Raw genomic sequence first — 14,848 nt, 5'->3', positions numbered from 1 at the left:
TCAAACAATTTTAGAAAAAATCTGAAGTGCCTTATGACCTTCTCTTATTAACATGGATTTTTTTTTTTTTTTTGAGTTCAGAGAAATTTTGTGTACCGTCCTGAGAAAAGAAGTTAAAAGAAATACCAAGTAAATGACTTAGATACCACCATTAGTTCAGGGCTTTCAGAAGTTGCTCTGTGTACAAAACATTACAATAAATGAAATTCACCTATTTTTCAATTTATCATATTTTAGATATGGCTTGTTTTCTTATAATTTTGGAGTTATCTGTGTTAATTCCTGAAACCAGTCAGGACTATAAAAAGGTTAGGAAGGACATACTTAGCCAACAATCTCCTTGGATTCTGCATTAGTTTCTTTTTCTGTTCCTGTAATAAAACACTGACCAAAAGCAAGTAGAAAGTAAGGATTTATTTGGTTTACAGGTTCATCATCGTAGAAAGTAAGGATTTATTTGGTTTACAGGTTCATCATCAAGGGAATCCAGGGAAAGAGCTCAAAGCAGGAACCTAGAGGCAGGAACTGAAGCAGAGACCATGGAGGAATGCTGCTTACTGTGTGGCTCTCCACGTCTCACATGTCTTCATTTCCTATACCACCCAAGAACACCTGTCTAGGGGTGCCACTGCCACTATTGACTGTACCCTCCCATATCAATCATCTATCAAGAAAATGCCCACAGAAGTGAATTCAAGATAGTCTGATAGAAACAGTTCTCTGATTGTGCTTTTGTTCTCCCATACTCTGGTTTGTGTCTAGTTGACTAAAACAAACTGGCACAATTTCCTTAAGCTGGAATTTAAGCATCATCAAGTGGTTCATGCTATGTCTCACACATGTTAGAGATATGAGGGGGCACCCAGGGCAACAACAGCTACCTAGTATATGTTAGGTTCTTTAAATGTTGTCATTTGTCATTTACAGCGCAAGAAATAAGCGTGCATGGCTGATGTGACATCATTGTGACAACAGCAAGCCTCTGATCTAGATGACATGCCTGCACCCTCCTTTCCCACTCCTGTGGAGAACTTGTTCAATTGAATATATAAGGTTGTGTGTGTGTGTGTACTCACACAGATAGGTCTATTTGGTGATTTTAAACTTAAACTTTGAGGCTCAAAAGTACTTCCAAAGAGTATAACTCAAGTAGATTTGTAAGTTAAATATTGTCAGTGTAGGTAGCATATAAGATACATACATAACTATCTTTCTACTGGACGTGTTCCTAACTTTTCTTCTCTTTTTATTTTTTTTTGGGGGGGGGGATTACAAATGCTCTCGTGGCCTCTGTACTTTCTGAAATTTGCTGGCATGCTGTTTCATGGCTGGTTGTGTGGTTTCCCCTCTAAAGGACGGCCAGTCCCGAACAGTAAGGCAGTTCCAGTTCACTGACTGGCCAGAACAAGGAGTGCCAAAGTCTGGAGAAGGATTTATTGACTTCATTGGCCAAGTCCATAAAACAAAGGAGCAGTTTGGCCAGGATGGGCCCATTTCAGTGCATTGCAGGTGAGCAGGGATTCACTAATACTAACTGGACATTTATGGTTGTTACTTGGTGGCTTTGAAAATGGTTATACTTTATTCACTTTGTATACAAGCTTGTTAGGGCAAATTTGCATAATTGAAATTTATTTTCAGAATGTCCTAGGAGACATAAAGATTTATTTTTCTTTCCATAAAATAAAAAAGAATTAGAGGAATGTTTTTATCCCTCAAATTGAACCCTTGTAAAATAGTTTCAAGTTGCCAGAAATTGTTGGTATGTCCCCTAGCAATAAGGTATAGTACTAACTAACCCCTTTCCATGTTTGCTTTGTTTTTTTTCGTGCCCTTACAACTGCCTTTTTGCCTCTTTTCCCTTTGTCTCTTGAAAGAACTGTGAATAGCTGCCAAGCCTTAATAGCAATACTAATTCTTGTAAGTCAATAAGTGATTAGTATGATGCCTCAGTTCAAAATGCAATTTACTTGAAAACTGTTGCTATATCAGAAAATGAAGCACCTTCAATTTAATTATTTTCAACAGTTTCTAGAGCATTTTATAATTTAAGTCACTGAAGTTAATAGAAATACTAAGTGAATGCCTTTGACGTCCACCATAAATTCAGTGCTTGTGGAAGTTGCTGCATGTGCAAAACATAGAAAAAAAAATTCACCTACTTTTTAAAACTACTGTATGTCAGGGTTCTAAAAGCTTTAAGTTTCAGTTTTTAATATGTTTACAGTGAAAGCCTTGAAAGCATTTATGTATAAAGAGTCTGGTGCTTTAAAAAAATAAACTATTGTTATTAATAACATAAGAAGCAAGATCTCAAAGTAGAAAAATTAGATATGGGCTTCAGTATACACACTCCACTCCCAGATGTCTAATTTTATGAAGGTGTATAGCAGTGAGCTTCAGATTTCTCTGCAGGTCTCTGGGAGCTTTTTAAGCAGTGCTTTGTTTCTCAGACTTGGAAGAATTTGCTTTGTGCTGTCAAAATCCCTTGCTGTATACAGCTGAAGAGCAGATAGGAAATGATGCATGGTCTCTAGTATTTAAAGCTGATGTTATAAACTAGAGTTGAAACATTTAGGCTTTATTTAATCTAGCCCGTAATTTCTCCACCTAACTCAGATTTTGCCAGTATGATCTCTAAGGAAAAGAATATATCTGATACTCATAATTTTTAACCTGAGGCCTATATTACTTCTCTTTGAGAATGTTTTTAAACAAAGACTGAGAAACCCTTTAGCACAAAGATTGACATTCCATACATGTATATTCACGTGTATGCAAATATCTCATTATGTGCTATAGCCTTCTAGATGCATATCTTCTTAGTTTTTAATGCCATGAAGCAACACTTATTTCTAGCATATTAAACGAACATAGTAAGATTCAATACATTTAGAAGTTAATGAGGCAGATACCTGTTCTTTTCTTGAAAACTCTTAATAGGCATCCAGAAATATTGGTTTGGGGTTATAGTGATTAATCAAGTGAATGTAAGACACACCCTAGGATATCTGGATGATTCAACAACATGTCACAAGCCAGAGTCTGTCATGAATATGAGACTTTCTGGGTTGAAGGGATCTTCACGATCCTTTGGCTATTGTTGGGAGTGAATAACTACAACTCCCTTTTAACAACTGCCCATTGGTTTGTAGCCTCACTTTGTATTTTTTATTCATGAAAAATTACAGTTTCTAAAAACACACATTATTTATATATGCCTGTCAGCTACATCCTGGAGTAAATAAATCCATCTATTTTCTACAGCCTTTTCCCAAGCATTAAACACAAAATTTAATTAATTTCCAAAACTGTGGGATTTGTTTTTTCAGATTATTCAATGTTCTTGTTACCTAAACCCCTAGATGTTACTTCTTAAGAGCATAAGAGCTCTCAGTTAGTTTTCTTCCTAGCTGCTGTGACAGTTCTGGAATTATCTGAAAATATCAAAGGAAACAGGAAAACACTTAAAATCTTGCTGAAATCGTATAAAGAAACTTGGGATGTTTTACCTGCTGATCACCTGAAAATAAATAATGCAGTATAGAACTCACTGTCTCTTAGCTATACTGTCAAAGGCCTTTTTGAAAACCTGTTGAAAGTTAGAGCTTTTCTTTTTTTAATTTTTAATTTTTTTATATTAATTACAGTTTATTCATTTTGTATCCCAGCTGTGGCCTTCCCCCTCATTCTCTACCAATCCCTTCATGCCTCCCTCATCTCTTCCTATGTTCCTCTCCAAATCCACTGATAGGGAAGGTCCTCCTCCCCTTCCATCTGAGCATAGCTTATCAGGTCTCATCAGGACTGGCTGCATCATCTTCCTCTGTGGCCTGGTAAGACTGCTTCCCCCTCAGGGGGAGGTGATCAAAGAGACAGCCACTGAGTTCATGTCAGAGACTGTCCCTGTTCCCCTTACTAGGGAAATGAAATTGGAGTCTGATCTAATATTTCTGCAATCAATGTATGTCAGATATTCATAGTTTCCCAAAGGCTAAGAGAAAACATTTTTATAATAGTCTGTTGTAGAATCTGTTTTATCATATTCATGTTGATACTGAAGTGATCTCTATGCATTGTTACATATCTTGTTGCCTGTTTAGATGATGGCATATTCTTCACAGATTATGTTATTAATGAACTAGAAAGGAGGAACCTTTGTTATATATTCCACTTCATTCTAGTTTACTTCATACTGTGCAAAATTACAAAGTCTTCAGTTTTAGGATCTACATTATACCCATAATGTACAAGCCTGTGTTTTATCTGTTTATGCTTTAACCTATTGAGTTTATAATATTATCTTTTGACTGTTTCAACTGGAGTTACATAGTATTTTAGAAATGCATCCTATTTATTTGTTTCTTTCTTATCTATTTATTATTACAGTTTATTCACTTCGTATTCCAGCTGTAGCCCCCTCTCTTGTTTCCTCCCAATCCCACCCTCCTTTCCTTTTCTTCCCCTATGCCCCTCCCTCAGCCTTCCTCTCCTTCTATCTAACCCTAGCTTACCAGATCTCATCAGGACTGGCTGCATTGTCTTCCTGTATGGCCTGGTCAGGTTGCAAGAAATGCATTCTATTTTATAAGATCCAATCTTAGTTACTTATTCCCACATGTTATTACAACACAATATCTAGTAATCGCATAGTAAAACCATTCCCACTTTATCCTGAACATTGTTGTGGAGAAACTGGGAATATGGAAGCTGATAGAAGAAGAATATCTGTTTCCAAAGCAAATGAAGCCAAGACTGTGGACCTGTTACTTACAGTGTCTTTATTCTCGTGGCAGTGCTGGTGTTGGAAGAACTGGAGTCTTTATAACACTGAGTATTGTGTTGGAAAGAATGAGATATGAAGGGGTTGTAGATATCTTCCAGACAGTCAAAATGTTAAGAACACAGCGACCAGCCATGGTACAAACAGAGGTAAGAAAAATTTTGGTATCACCTACCAAAACCCTGAACCCTCTATGGATCCAAAATACATTTGTAAAATGCAGAAAAACATTATGGGAAAAGTAAGTTGCTTGCTTAGTATTTTAAAACCACATCTCCCCATTCTTTAAATGTGGAGACAATGCCAAAAAAATCTTCAAGTTGTGGAGATTATATGATAATCAATATTATGTTGAAATACATTAAATTGTTAGCATATTTAACATATAGCTCTTTATATTTAACATATAATGGATCTTCCTCATATTTCAGTATGTGTATGTGCATTCATGTGTGCATGGGTGTTGTCAGTGTGTGTGTATGTGAGTGTATGTGTGTGTGTGTTAATGTAAATCTTGTACCTAATTTTAGGGAGATACATTAAAAAGCCAAATATGGGGCAGAGAATATTGCCTTGCCACTTTTACCTTTCTATTTTCTTTTGTTTCATTTCATACCACTGGCCATTTTAAATATTTGGAACCTAAAAATGCCATTTTTCTATTCACTAATTAATATGTACATTTCTCAGTGTAAGTTCATGATTTAGAGAATCACAGTGGTAGTGTTTATATTACTCAAATATCCACCAAATTATACACTTTATATGTGTTCTTCAATTTACAATATCTTCCAGACTTTGATTTCAAAATAGTGCAAGCATTTGGCTCGCAATACTTAAAACATTATGTCAGCCTGACAAACATAATGGGTGTTAGGGTGACAGAGGGAAATTGGACATTTAAAAAGTCTTAACACTTAGCCAAGCAACTTACTGTGACAAGACAGAAAAGCAAACTCCATTTATTTTGCATTACCATTTTTATTGTAGAAAAATGCACATTTAAGCAAAATAGAAGCTATCTACTTTCAGCCCCATTGGCTATTGAAAATAAGTTTCTTTTATGGGGAAAATCCTACTTTTTCTCATCCCTGTGGTTATCTGTAAATTGTAATTTTTCCATCTCCCTAAAAATGCTCCAGTTTATTTCAGTATTACAGGACCCTTCCTTGTGTGAGAAAAGGCATGTTCCATACCATTCTATGTTAGTTGGAGGTCTTCTAGAACAGACAACTTGCAATCACCCTGAATTTCAGAATAAATGGTACAGGTACTTTAGATGTGGGCAGCTATTCTCAGGAGTGACAAGCCTTAAAGCCCAGGGCTCCAGAAGAATTCTGTGTACCTGCTGCTCCTGCACTACCTTCACTTCTGTGTTAGGGTTTCTATTACCAAAGGCAAGTTGGGGAGGAAGGAACGAGTTTATTTGGCTTCACCTTCCATAACCCTGTTTACCACTGATGGAAGTCAGAGCAGGAACTAAACAAGGCAGGGACCTCAAGGCAGGAGCTGATGCAAAGGTCATGGAGGGTTGTTGCTTCTGGCTCACTTCTCATTGCTTGCTCAGTATGCATTCTTTTTTTTTATTGTTTATTTTTATTAGTTACATTTTATTAACTCTGTATCCCAGCTGTATCTGTTCCCTTATTTCCTCCCAATCCCACCCTTCCTCCCTCAGCTTCTCCCTGCCCCTTTCCAAGTCCTCGGATTGGGGAGGACCTCCTCCCCTTTCGTCTGGCCCTGTTTTATCAGGTTCAGCATGCATTCTTATAGAAGCCAGGAACAGAGACCCACAATGGTCTGGCCCCTTTGACTTCAGCCACTAATTAAGAGAATGCCCCACAGGCTTTTCTACAGCCCTGTCTCATGGAGGCATTTTCTGAACTATGGTTGTTTCCTCTCAGAAGACCTTATGTTGTGTCAAGTTGGCATAAAAGTATCCAGCAGATTTCCCTTCCTCATAGACAAATGGGTTGTTTTCTGTCTCTGTCCCTTACATGGTACTATGTGACATAATGGTAATTCTAATTGAGTCTGACATCTAATCTAATCTAATGCTTTTACATTTTTTTTAAATTATGTTGGGGCAGAGTGCACATGCCACAGATTACATGTGTGCATGTTAGAGGACTTGTGTAAGACATTTCTCTCCTCCTGTCATGTGGATACCAGGGATCAAGCTCAGATCATCAGACTTGGAGGCACGTGCCTTTAACCATTGAGCCATCTTGCCAACTTCATTTTTTTTCCCTTTTTTGCTGACTTTTTTTTTCCCTCTTTTATAAACTCAAATTTGGTGGAAAGCAGCCCAGAAAATTTAAATCCAGATTGCCTTTTAGGAACTTTGATTTGTTTCAACTGAAAATGATCACAAATCATGAAAGATTTGTGAAAGCTTTGTGAAAGATTGTAGCACGTAGAGAAAAAGATAGTATTCACTGGAGTTATTATGGCTTAGGAATAGGAGCCTGTATCTGGTTGATTGGTGAAATTAATAAAATCTCCACCTGGTTAACTGTTCCTTGTTCACTCTCAGTTGGTCATCAGACTGAATTAAAGTGGTAGTGGTACTGCCTTGTAGATATAATTTTTCTTTACAGTACTGGTTTATTTTTCAGTTAAAGCATCTATGTTCTTCCTCTTCATTCACCCTGTGTCCTGCAGGACCAGTACCAGTTCTGCTATCGAGCCGCACTGGAGTACCTGGGCAGCTTTGACCACTATGCAACGTAGAAACCCCCGACCCCTTCTGGATTTTTACTTCAGGCCCTTCGCTATCCATGGAGTCTCTTCTGAGCCATACAGGGCACTTGAGAAGTCCTTCTTAACTTCTAGCTAACAGCCACTTAGTGGGACTATTATAAAACAAAACAAACTCTTCCAAGTGGACCAAGAATTCACAGTTTAATCATCTAACCTGAAAGATAATAATAAGAATCCTGACTTAGGAGGCATCTGAAGGATTTTATTGACAGATACCTCAAGGATTCTGAACAAAGGGAAGAAGAAATGACAGCAAAGAACCACCATCTTGTTCAGGATTGCTTGACAGGGACAGAGAGAGCTTGCCTGGGGGCCTTCTTTCAGCACAGGCATTTGCTGGTGTGGCTGCTCACGATAAGGTGGACTCTGCTTCAACGTTGCCCCTCTCCCCATGCCACTCATACTTACATTTTAGGGGTAAGGGTGGGGATGTTTAAAAAGAAAGTCTTGATTTCATTTTAGTGTTGTAAAGATTCTGCTGACCTGTGCTTCATTTCTAAATGTGTACACTTTTTTTTTTAACAAATGTATCATTCGATAAAGTAACTTTCAAAAGTTATGTAATTCTTCAATTTTTTTTTAAATTTCTGAACGGTATTTTTGTTTTTAAAGCTGTAGAGTGGTTATATGTACTACCTTACTGTAGAAATATCAAGTAATTTGAACCTGCACGTTTTTGTGCAACACTCAATCTACAGTATCTGTCTCAACAGATATTCCTTACACATCTGTTTGGTATAACTGATGAGAAAGTGTCCATTCTCTGCAATCTTCAATGGGAATTTTGCTTTACTTTGTTTTGTTTTGGAATCAACAGGGAGGCGCAAAGTATAAAGTTGCTGCTAACATATATATACATAGATATCTATATTTTAAGGGTATCTATATATATATAGACAGTATTTCCACACAAAGATTTAACTGCCCTTCAGTTCTTCCATGGTTTAGTTTTTTTTTTTCCTTTGGTTTTTTTTTTTTTTGGTTTGGTTTTGTTCAAGTATAGAAAGCTATTATAAACATCATTTCCAAGTTATTTTTAATATTGCAAAATTTTAATTTGTAAAGGGAATTGAGGAGTGCACATCATTGATTACTGAAACTCACCCCTGACTTTCCTGTCCTGCATTCCCCCATCTACCCAACCATATTCACAAATACTGTTTTGTTAGCCAGGCTTCCAAAAAAATTCAGTATCTCTAACACTCTAGTGCAATAACAATTGTTAAATATCTAAGAGGTGTGCATGGGGAAAGGTCAGTGCATATCCCTTCAGGAGGGAAGAATGTTGTAATAGATCAGCTACCAAGTTGTTTTTTTAAAACAAAAGTATATTCAATCATATATTGTCTATAGTATGTGCTATGAAATTTGCATTTATGATATGTAACAGGGGCAAAGCCAAACTCATGTTAATCTTTTAAGTCAAAAACATGTGGCTACAGCGTTTTTGGGAGACGCTGTGCTGTTTAATTTGGTTTTAGTTCTGCATTTAGAGTGCCTTATAATTGATGCCTATTTTAATAGCATTTCTTTTTACCTTTGGTTCCGATTTCCATTAGTTGTTAATATCTGTTACTCTTTCAATTAAAGCATTATCTGTTCACCACATGTATATAAACTCTTTGAATAATATGCATTCCTAGTTTTCAGCCAAGTGGGGGATGTTAGTGATTGTACCAGCCCAAAGCACTTGGATAATCAGGGCCTCTCCTTTCCTCATCGTCACATCAAGAAGAGCAACTTGTTTCACTTCAAATCCCTTCCAAATCTGCTCTGGAGCATGCAGCAACCACCAGTCTTATTTATAGAAACAACATCACGATATATTTGATATTCCATTAGGATTTTTCTGAAATGGGCAATAAATTATATATATATGTACATGTATACATATATATGTAAACACACACATGCATACATACATATGTATGTATGTATGTATGTATGTATGTATGTATATATATGTATATCCCCAAACATTTCCATAGGAAGCCATGGATGGTAGCATGAGTTTGCCACATGCTATATGATTTTAAAGTACCCTCCCCAAATCCTAAGAACTCTGAAAGAGTTTTGATACAGGTATAATATTTTTATTTAATTTTAGCTTCATGGTGTTCTGCATGGAAGGGAATTTGTTTTCACATTTCCCCATCACTAGCAGAACAAAATCCTAGAGACCAAACACTTGCAAGTATGGTATTTGAGCATTTTTGTAAAAAAAAAAAAAGTAATAAAAAACAAAAATTAAAAAATGAACAAAAACAGAAAAGAGAAAAAATATAAAGAAATATATATATATATATATAACACTAAAAAAAGAAACTAGAAGGCTACCTCAGAATGAGACTCTCTAACCTACATCAGAACCAGAGAAGAATGTGCACTATGTGGGTCTGTTGTTTTCTTTTCACTTGTATTGTTAAAGATTTATCCAAGTGCCAGGTTGCTCAGTGCTATAATTTTGTTTTGGTAAAACAACTGGGGATCAGATAGGCATTGCATCATCTAGACATGCCATTTGGACATGTGGGCTCTAATGGAATATCACATACTGGCCAGTGAACAGTTTGTCGCTTTGCAACAAAAGCTACAGATAAAGCAGAGGGGGAAATGACAAAAATTGTCAAAAGAAAATGGATGAGATGTGTACCATAGGACGATGAGGCGAGTACTACTCCAGAATCAGGAGCTGGTCCTAGAACTAACTCCCCACTGTCATTGATGTGCATTCCACTCTGTACTTTGCTCTATGACCATTCAAGTTTAATTTCCCAGGCAAATATCATTATCTGCCATTACCATAAACATCCAAGTTTCCAGTTATTTTCATCATCATAACCAGTACGGTGCTATTATTTACCTATGTATGTGTAGTTATGTATAATTTTGTAATTAGTTACAATGGTAAAATATCAAATATATAAAAGTGATTTGTACAGAACTTTATTTTAGCTCTTTTTTAAAAATGGTTTGCATGGTTAGACAAGGCAAGGACAGCCAGGGGAGGGAAGGGCCTCTAGGGAACTTTGCACTTTCTATACCTTTGTACTATGCACTGCCCTATTGATTCTACACCCAATAATGTTATTACTTGAACCCATCTGTAAGAAACTGCTTCAGAATTCATTTATGTGTCTGTGGATAACACATCACAACAGGAAAGGAAAAATGCATAGTAGCAAACATGTTTTTTTCTTTCCTGCTGATTTTTGGGTTAGCTTTATTTCAGTCTTTCTTGTCATTTTAAAATCCCCTTCCCATGTTTTTTGTTTTGTTTTGTTTTGTTTTTTTCTTTTTGGATTTGATTTCCATTGGGTATATGGGTGCCCTGATACTCCAGCAGAGATCAGAAGGCTACAGATCCATCCTATCCATCTGTTACATGGCTTTGCCATACAAGCTTGGAGTGTCTTTACAAAGATAACAGTTGTGTTCTTTGCTCTCGTTTTGGATGCATAGACTGAAAACTCAAAAAAAAATAACTTGTAAAATGGCTTGTTAAAAAAAATACAATTACCTCTAATTAGTAGTACGCGTAAGTGTTTTACAGAATGAAAGGCGTGCTTTTTATTTTCTTACTTCGTTACATTGGTGGCGAAAGAAGTCTGTATGAAAATCAGTTCTTTGCTGACACAGGTTCCATTTGTTACAAATGAATTCTAATAAAAATGTCAGTGTTATGCAGCCTGGCCTTTGTTTTTGTCCACTCCAAGCCTGCTTTCAACTACCTTGTCAGTCCCTGTTTTCTGGTTACCTTCTTAGGTCCTCTGTACTGGTAGGTGTAATATTTACCAAGAACCTGCTATTCACAGTTGTCTACCCTTGAGGTAAGCACTTTCCACTGCTATGTAAAAAATTCAGGAAAACAATTTCACATATTCAACAAAGAAGCACTATTTTCATTCACGGTGGAGAACATAGACCTTGTCCGATCCTGGGAAAGGTCTACTGTTGAACGTACATCAGTGTCATGTTGAAACCATACCTTTCCCACACCTAAAAATAGCTCCATAGTGTCAGCTGATTGAACATTTAAAAATATGACTGAGAAAACACTTGGCTTTGGGTTGTTTACTCAGACTTTCAGTATTACTAAATTGTAATAGTAGATCAGGTCTGCTCTAAGTTTGGGGGAAAAAGCTTTGAACAAGTGAGATACAACTATACACAAAGATTATTCTAAAAATTTTTGCACAGAATCAATGCCAACATCACATTGAGACATGCTATCAAGGAAAAGACAATGGTCTGAAGCAGCCCTTTCAGTTTTAAGTGAGAATGTGTTATTCAAATTGGCCTACAGAAAAAGAAAGGTGTTTGTTTTTTCATATGCCCCAAACCCAAATCAGAATGATCTCATTCTAAAATACTGGGAAGCTGCAGTCTCCTTGCCTGGTTTCCACTTACGTAGTCCAGGCCTAAGTTCATTATAATGCCAACAGACAAGAAAGTGAAAGTAGACAGTTAACACAGTTAACCCTGACAGCACAAACTGCAGTTCTAGATGGGATAGATTTTTTTTTTTGGCCCTGTGGAACATATTTGGAATAAATAATCACCTCAGAAATACAAATGAAGATAGGAAGAAAAAGGTTCACACAGAGTTATCAAATAAAGAGGGGTTTCAGGTGACCATTTGCTTACAAAAATCAGTGATGATTATGAGGACAGCTGAACCCTGCTGTAATCTGAGTCCATGTAAGACATGTCAACAAACAGCATCAAGGAAACTTGGCACCACAGAAATAATTACTTAATGCAACAATCTCTTTATTTAGGCATGATGTTGGAAATCCTAAAACTGAATAAATAATTATACTTGTGGTTTTTTGTTTGTTTGTTTCCTCCTCTTTGTTTAATTGGCGTTTGGTTTTACAGATTTGATCATCTTATTGATTGATTATTTAGGAAATATTATTATCCTTTACTAAAAACTGGGGACAGAAACTTCACAGTACAGCCTATATATTTGGGCCATTACTATTCATTTCTTTAAATACCTAAAGATACCTAAGGAGAATTCTAAAGATGACAGAGAGGATCTAACTTTATACATCTACCTATGTGTCAAAATTATTGGTTGAGAATTAATGAGTGGTGATTAATTTAGGGCTCCTACACTTAATCTTGTTTATGATTAACTTTAACATTAACAAATTAAAATTTAATTTGTAAGGGCAGAGCAGGATGATAGCTAAGATCCTTCAGGGGCATCTCTCTGTAGATACCTCCCACTGCATAAGAGTGAAGGATATTACTTGTCATGGTCTCCACTTTTGTTTTTTAAAAACAAGGAGAAAAGGCAGGAGAGAGCTGCCTGTGTCCCCTTCTCTGGCTCTAAGAAGGCCTGCATGGTGGAATATGTCGGTAGAAGAGTCCAAGTCTAAGTCTTGACTCGGGGTTAGGCAAAGTTCTCTCATAGCACTAGACTCATACCCATCAGCACATCCAACAGAAATGGATCAAGTCAAGCATCTTACTGCTCCAGCCTCAACTGTGGCCAACAGAGATGAGAAAGAAAAGGCCCACTGAAGATATAGCACAAGGACATTTTCAGAGAACACAGAGGCAGGCCTGTACATTGTAGAATGTGAAGATTCCACATATACTCTATAACTCACAGAAAATTAACCTCCAGCATGAGGCAGAAACCTACAAATTAATGGCTGGCCCTTGTAGTCTTTAGCAGGCCTGAAGCACACCTCCTATCTTCTAGGACTGTGTAAGTCTTTACAGATGAGACAAACCATTGTGACATACATTGTCACCAGGACTGTTTCCATCATCTATATTCATACTTAGGGTTTGGTCAACATAGCTCTCACCTATTCATTGTTCACAGATAGGGTTGTAGAAGTGACCCCACATGCAAAGAACTGCGACTCAGATGAAATGGACACACAGTTTGGCTCACTGAGTGGTGGCGTTCTTGATACATCCTAAATCTATAGAGATGCTTGCAACTGTGAGATATAAGTGCCATTCATCTGTACATGTTTTTGTAGCTGTGAGGATTTTTCACAATAATTCTTAACCTGTCAAAGAAGCAAGTAGTCCAGTGAAAGAGATAAAATTCATATCTTCACACATGCTCTTCTTTTATGCCAGGCTTCATCTCTGTATCAAACTACCTATAGTATCATCTCCTTATACTCTGCTCGCACTCCCCAGAAACTGAATAGTTCCTCATGGAACATTCACATTGTTTCTCCTATGGATCCATCACACCCACCACTTCTAGCCCATCCCCATTCTTAAATGTCAAAAATCAATACTTAGAAACACTTTGTACCTGGAACCACAGAGAACACATCTGGTTCTTAAAAGCATTCCAGATCAAGAAACATACCTACCACGTGCTCCTAAGAACCACAGAGGGCAACAGGAAACTAAAGAAAAAAAAATGTATGTACCAAACATAAGGGCACCCAAGTTCATAAAAGAAGCACAACTATAAATTAAATCACATATTGACACTCACATATTGATAGGAGGAGAGTTCAATAGCTCACTCTTGCCAATAAACAGGTCATCCAGAAAAAAAAAAAAAAACAACTAAATGCTGAAAAATGCTGGAGGTAATTGACATTATACACCAAATAGATGTGATAGGTATTTAAAGAACATTTTGACCAAACACAAAAGAATATACTATATTCTCAATAGCTGGTGTAACTATCTCCAATATTGACCACATACTCAGACACAAAGTAAGAGAGAAATCACAACTCTGTAGAATTGAATGAAAATGAATACACAGTATTCCTACACTATGGAACACAAGGCAAATTCATGCTACTAACTGCCTACATAAAAAAATGGAGAGCTCTCATTAACACCCCTGAAAACTCTAGAACAAAAAGAAGAATAACACCCAAAAGGAGTAGAAAGCAGGAAATAATCAAACTCAGGTCTGAAATCAATAAAATAGAAACAAACAAAACATAACAATAACAAAAAATCATTATGAGATAATGAGTTTGTTCTTTGAGAAAAAATCAGTAAGAATGACAAACCCTTGTGAAATTAACTAAAAGAAAATGATAGAATATCCAAAGTTACAGTTGAAAAATCTTTAGTCAAAAACTCAAATATTCAAATCAAAGATTTGATTTTTGACAAAGAAGCCAAAACCTTCAATGGACAAAAGACAGCATCTTCAACAAATGGTGCTAGTCCAACTGAAGTCTACATGCAGAACAATGAAATAGATCCATATTTATCACCCTGCACAAAACTGAAGTCCTAGTGGATCAAAGACCTCAATATAAAACCAAACACTAAATCAGTTAGAAGAAA

At 36.6% G+C, this 14,848-nt stretch overlaps 1 protein-coding gene across 39 annotated transcripts in view; it reads left to right on the top strand.

The window, feature by feature from the left end:
* Ptprd (protein tyrosine phosphatase receptor type D) overlaps positions 1-11,233 on the top strand; it is a 2,581,289-nt gene extending 2,570,056 nt beyond the window's left edge. For all 39 annotated transcript variants that reach the window (XM_060365770.1, XM_060365741.1, XM_060365771.1 and 36 more), the window contains 3 exons: positions 1,355-1,509; positions 4,797-4,932; positions 7,448-11,233. In XM_060365770.1, the coding sequence (XP_060221753.1) occupies positions 1,355-1,509; positions 4,797-4,932; positions 7,448-7,516 (360 nt within the window). In that variant the 3' untranslated portion in view covers positions 7,517-11,233. The remainder of the gene's footprint in view (positions 1-1,354; positions 1,510-4,796; positions 4,933-7,447) is intronic.
* Positions 11,234-14,848: the final 3,615 nt, after the last annotated feature.

The sequence above is a fragment of the Meriones unguiculatus genome, chromosome 12 (assembly GCF_030254825.1).
Source record: "Meriones unguiculatus strain TT.TT164.6M chromosome 12, Bangor_MerUng_6.1, whole genome shotgun sequence".
Classification (NCBI taxonomy): Eukaryota; Metazoa; Chordata; class Mammalia; order Rodentia; family Muridae; genus Meriones; species Meriones unguiculatus.
The sequence above is the reverse complement of the archived record's forward strand: the minus strand, read 5'-3'. Positions and strand labels throughout refer to the sequence as shown.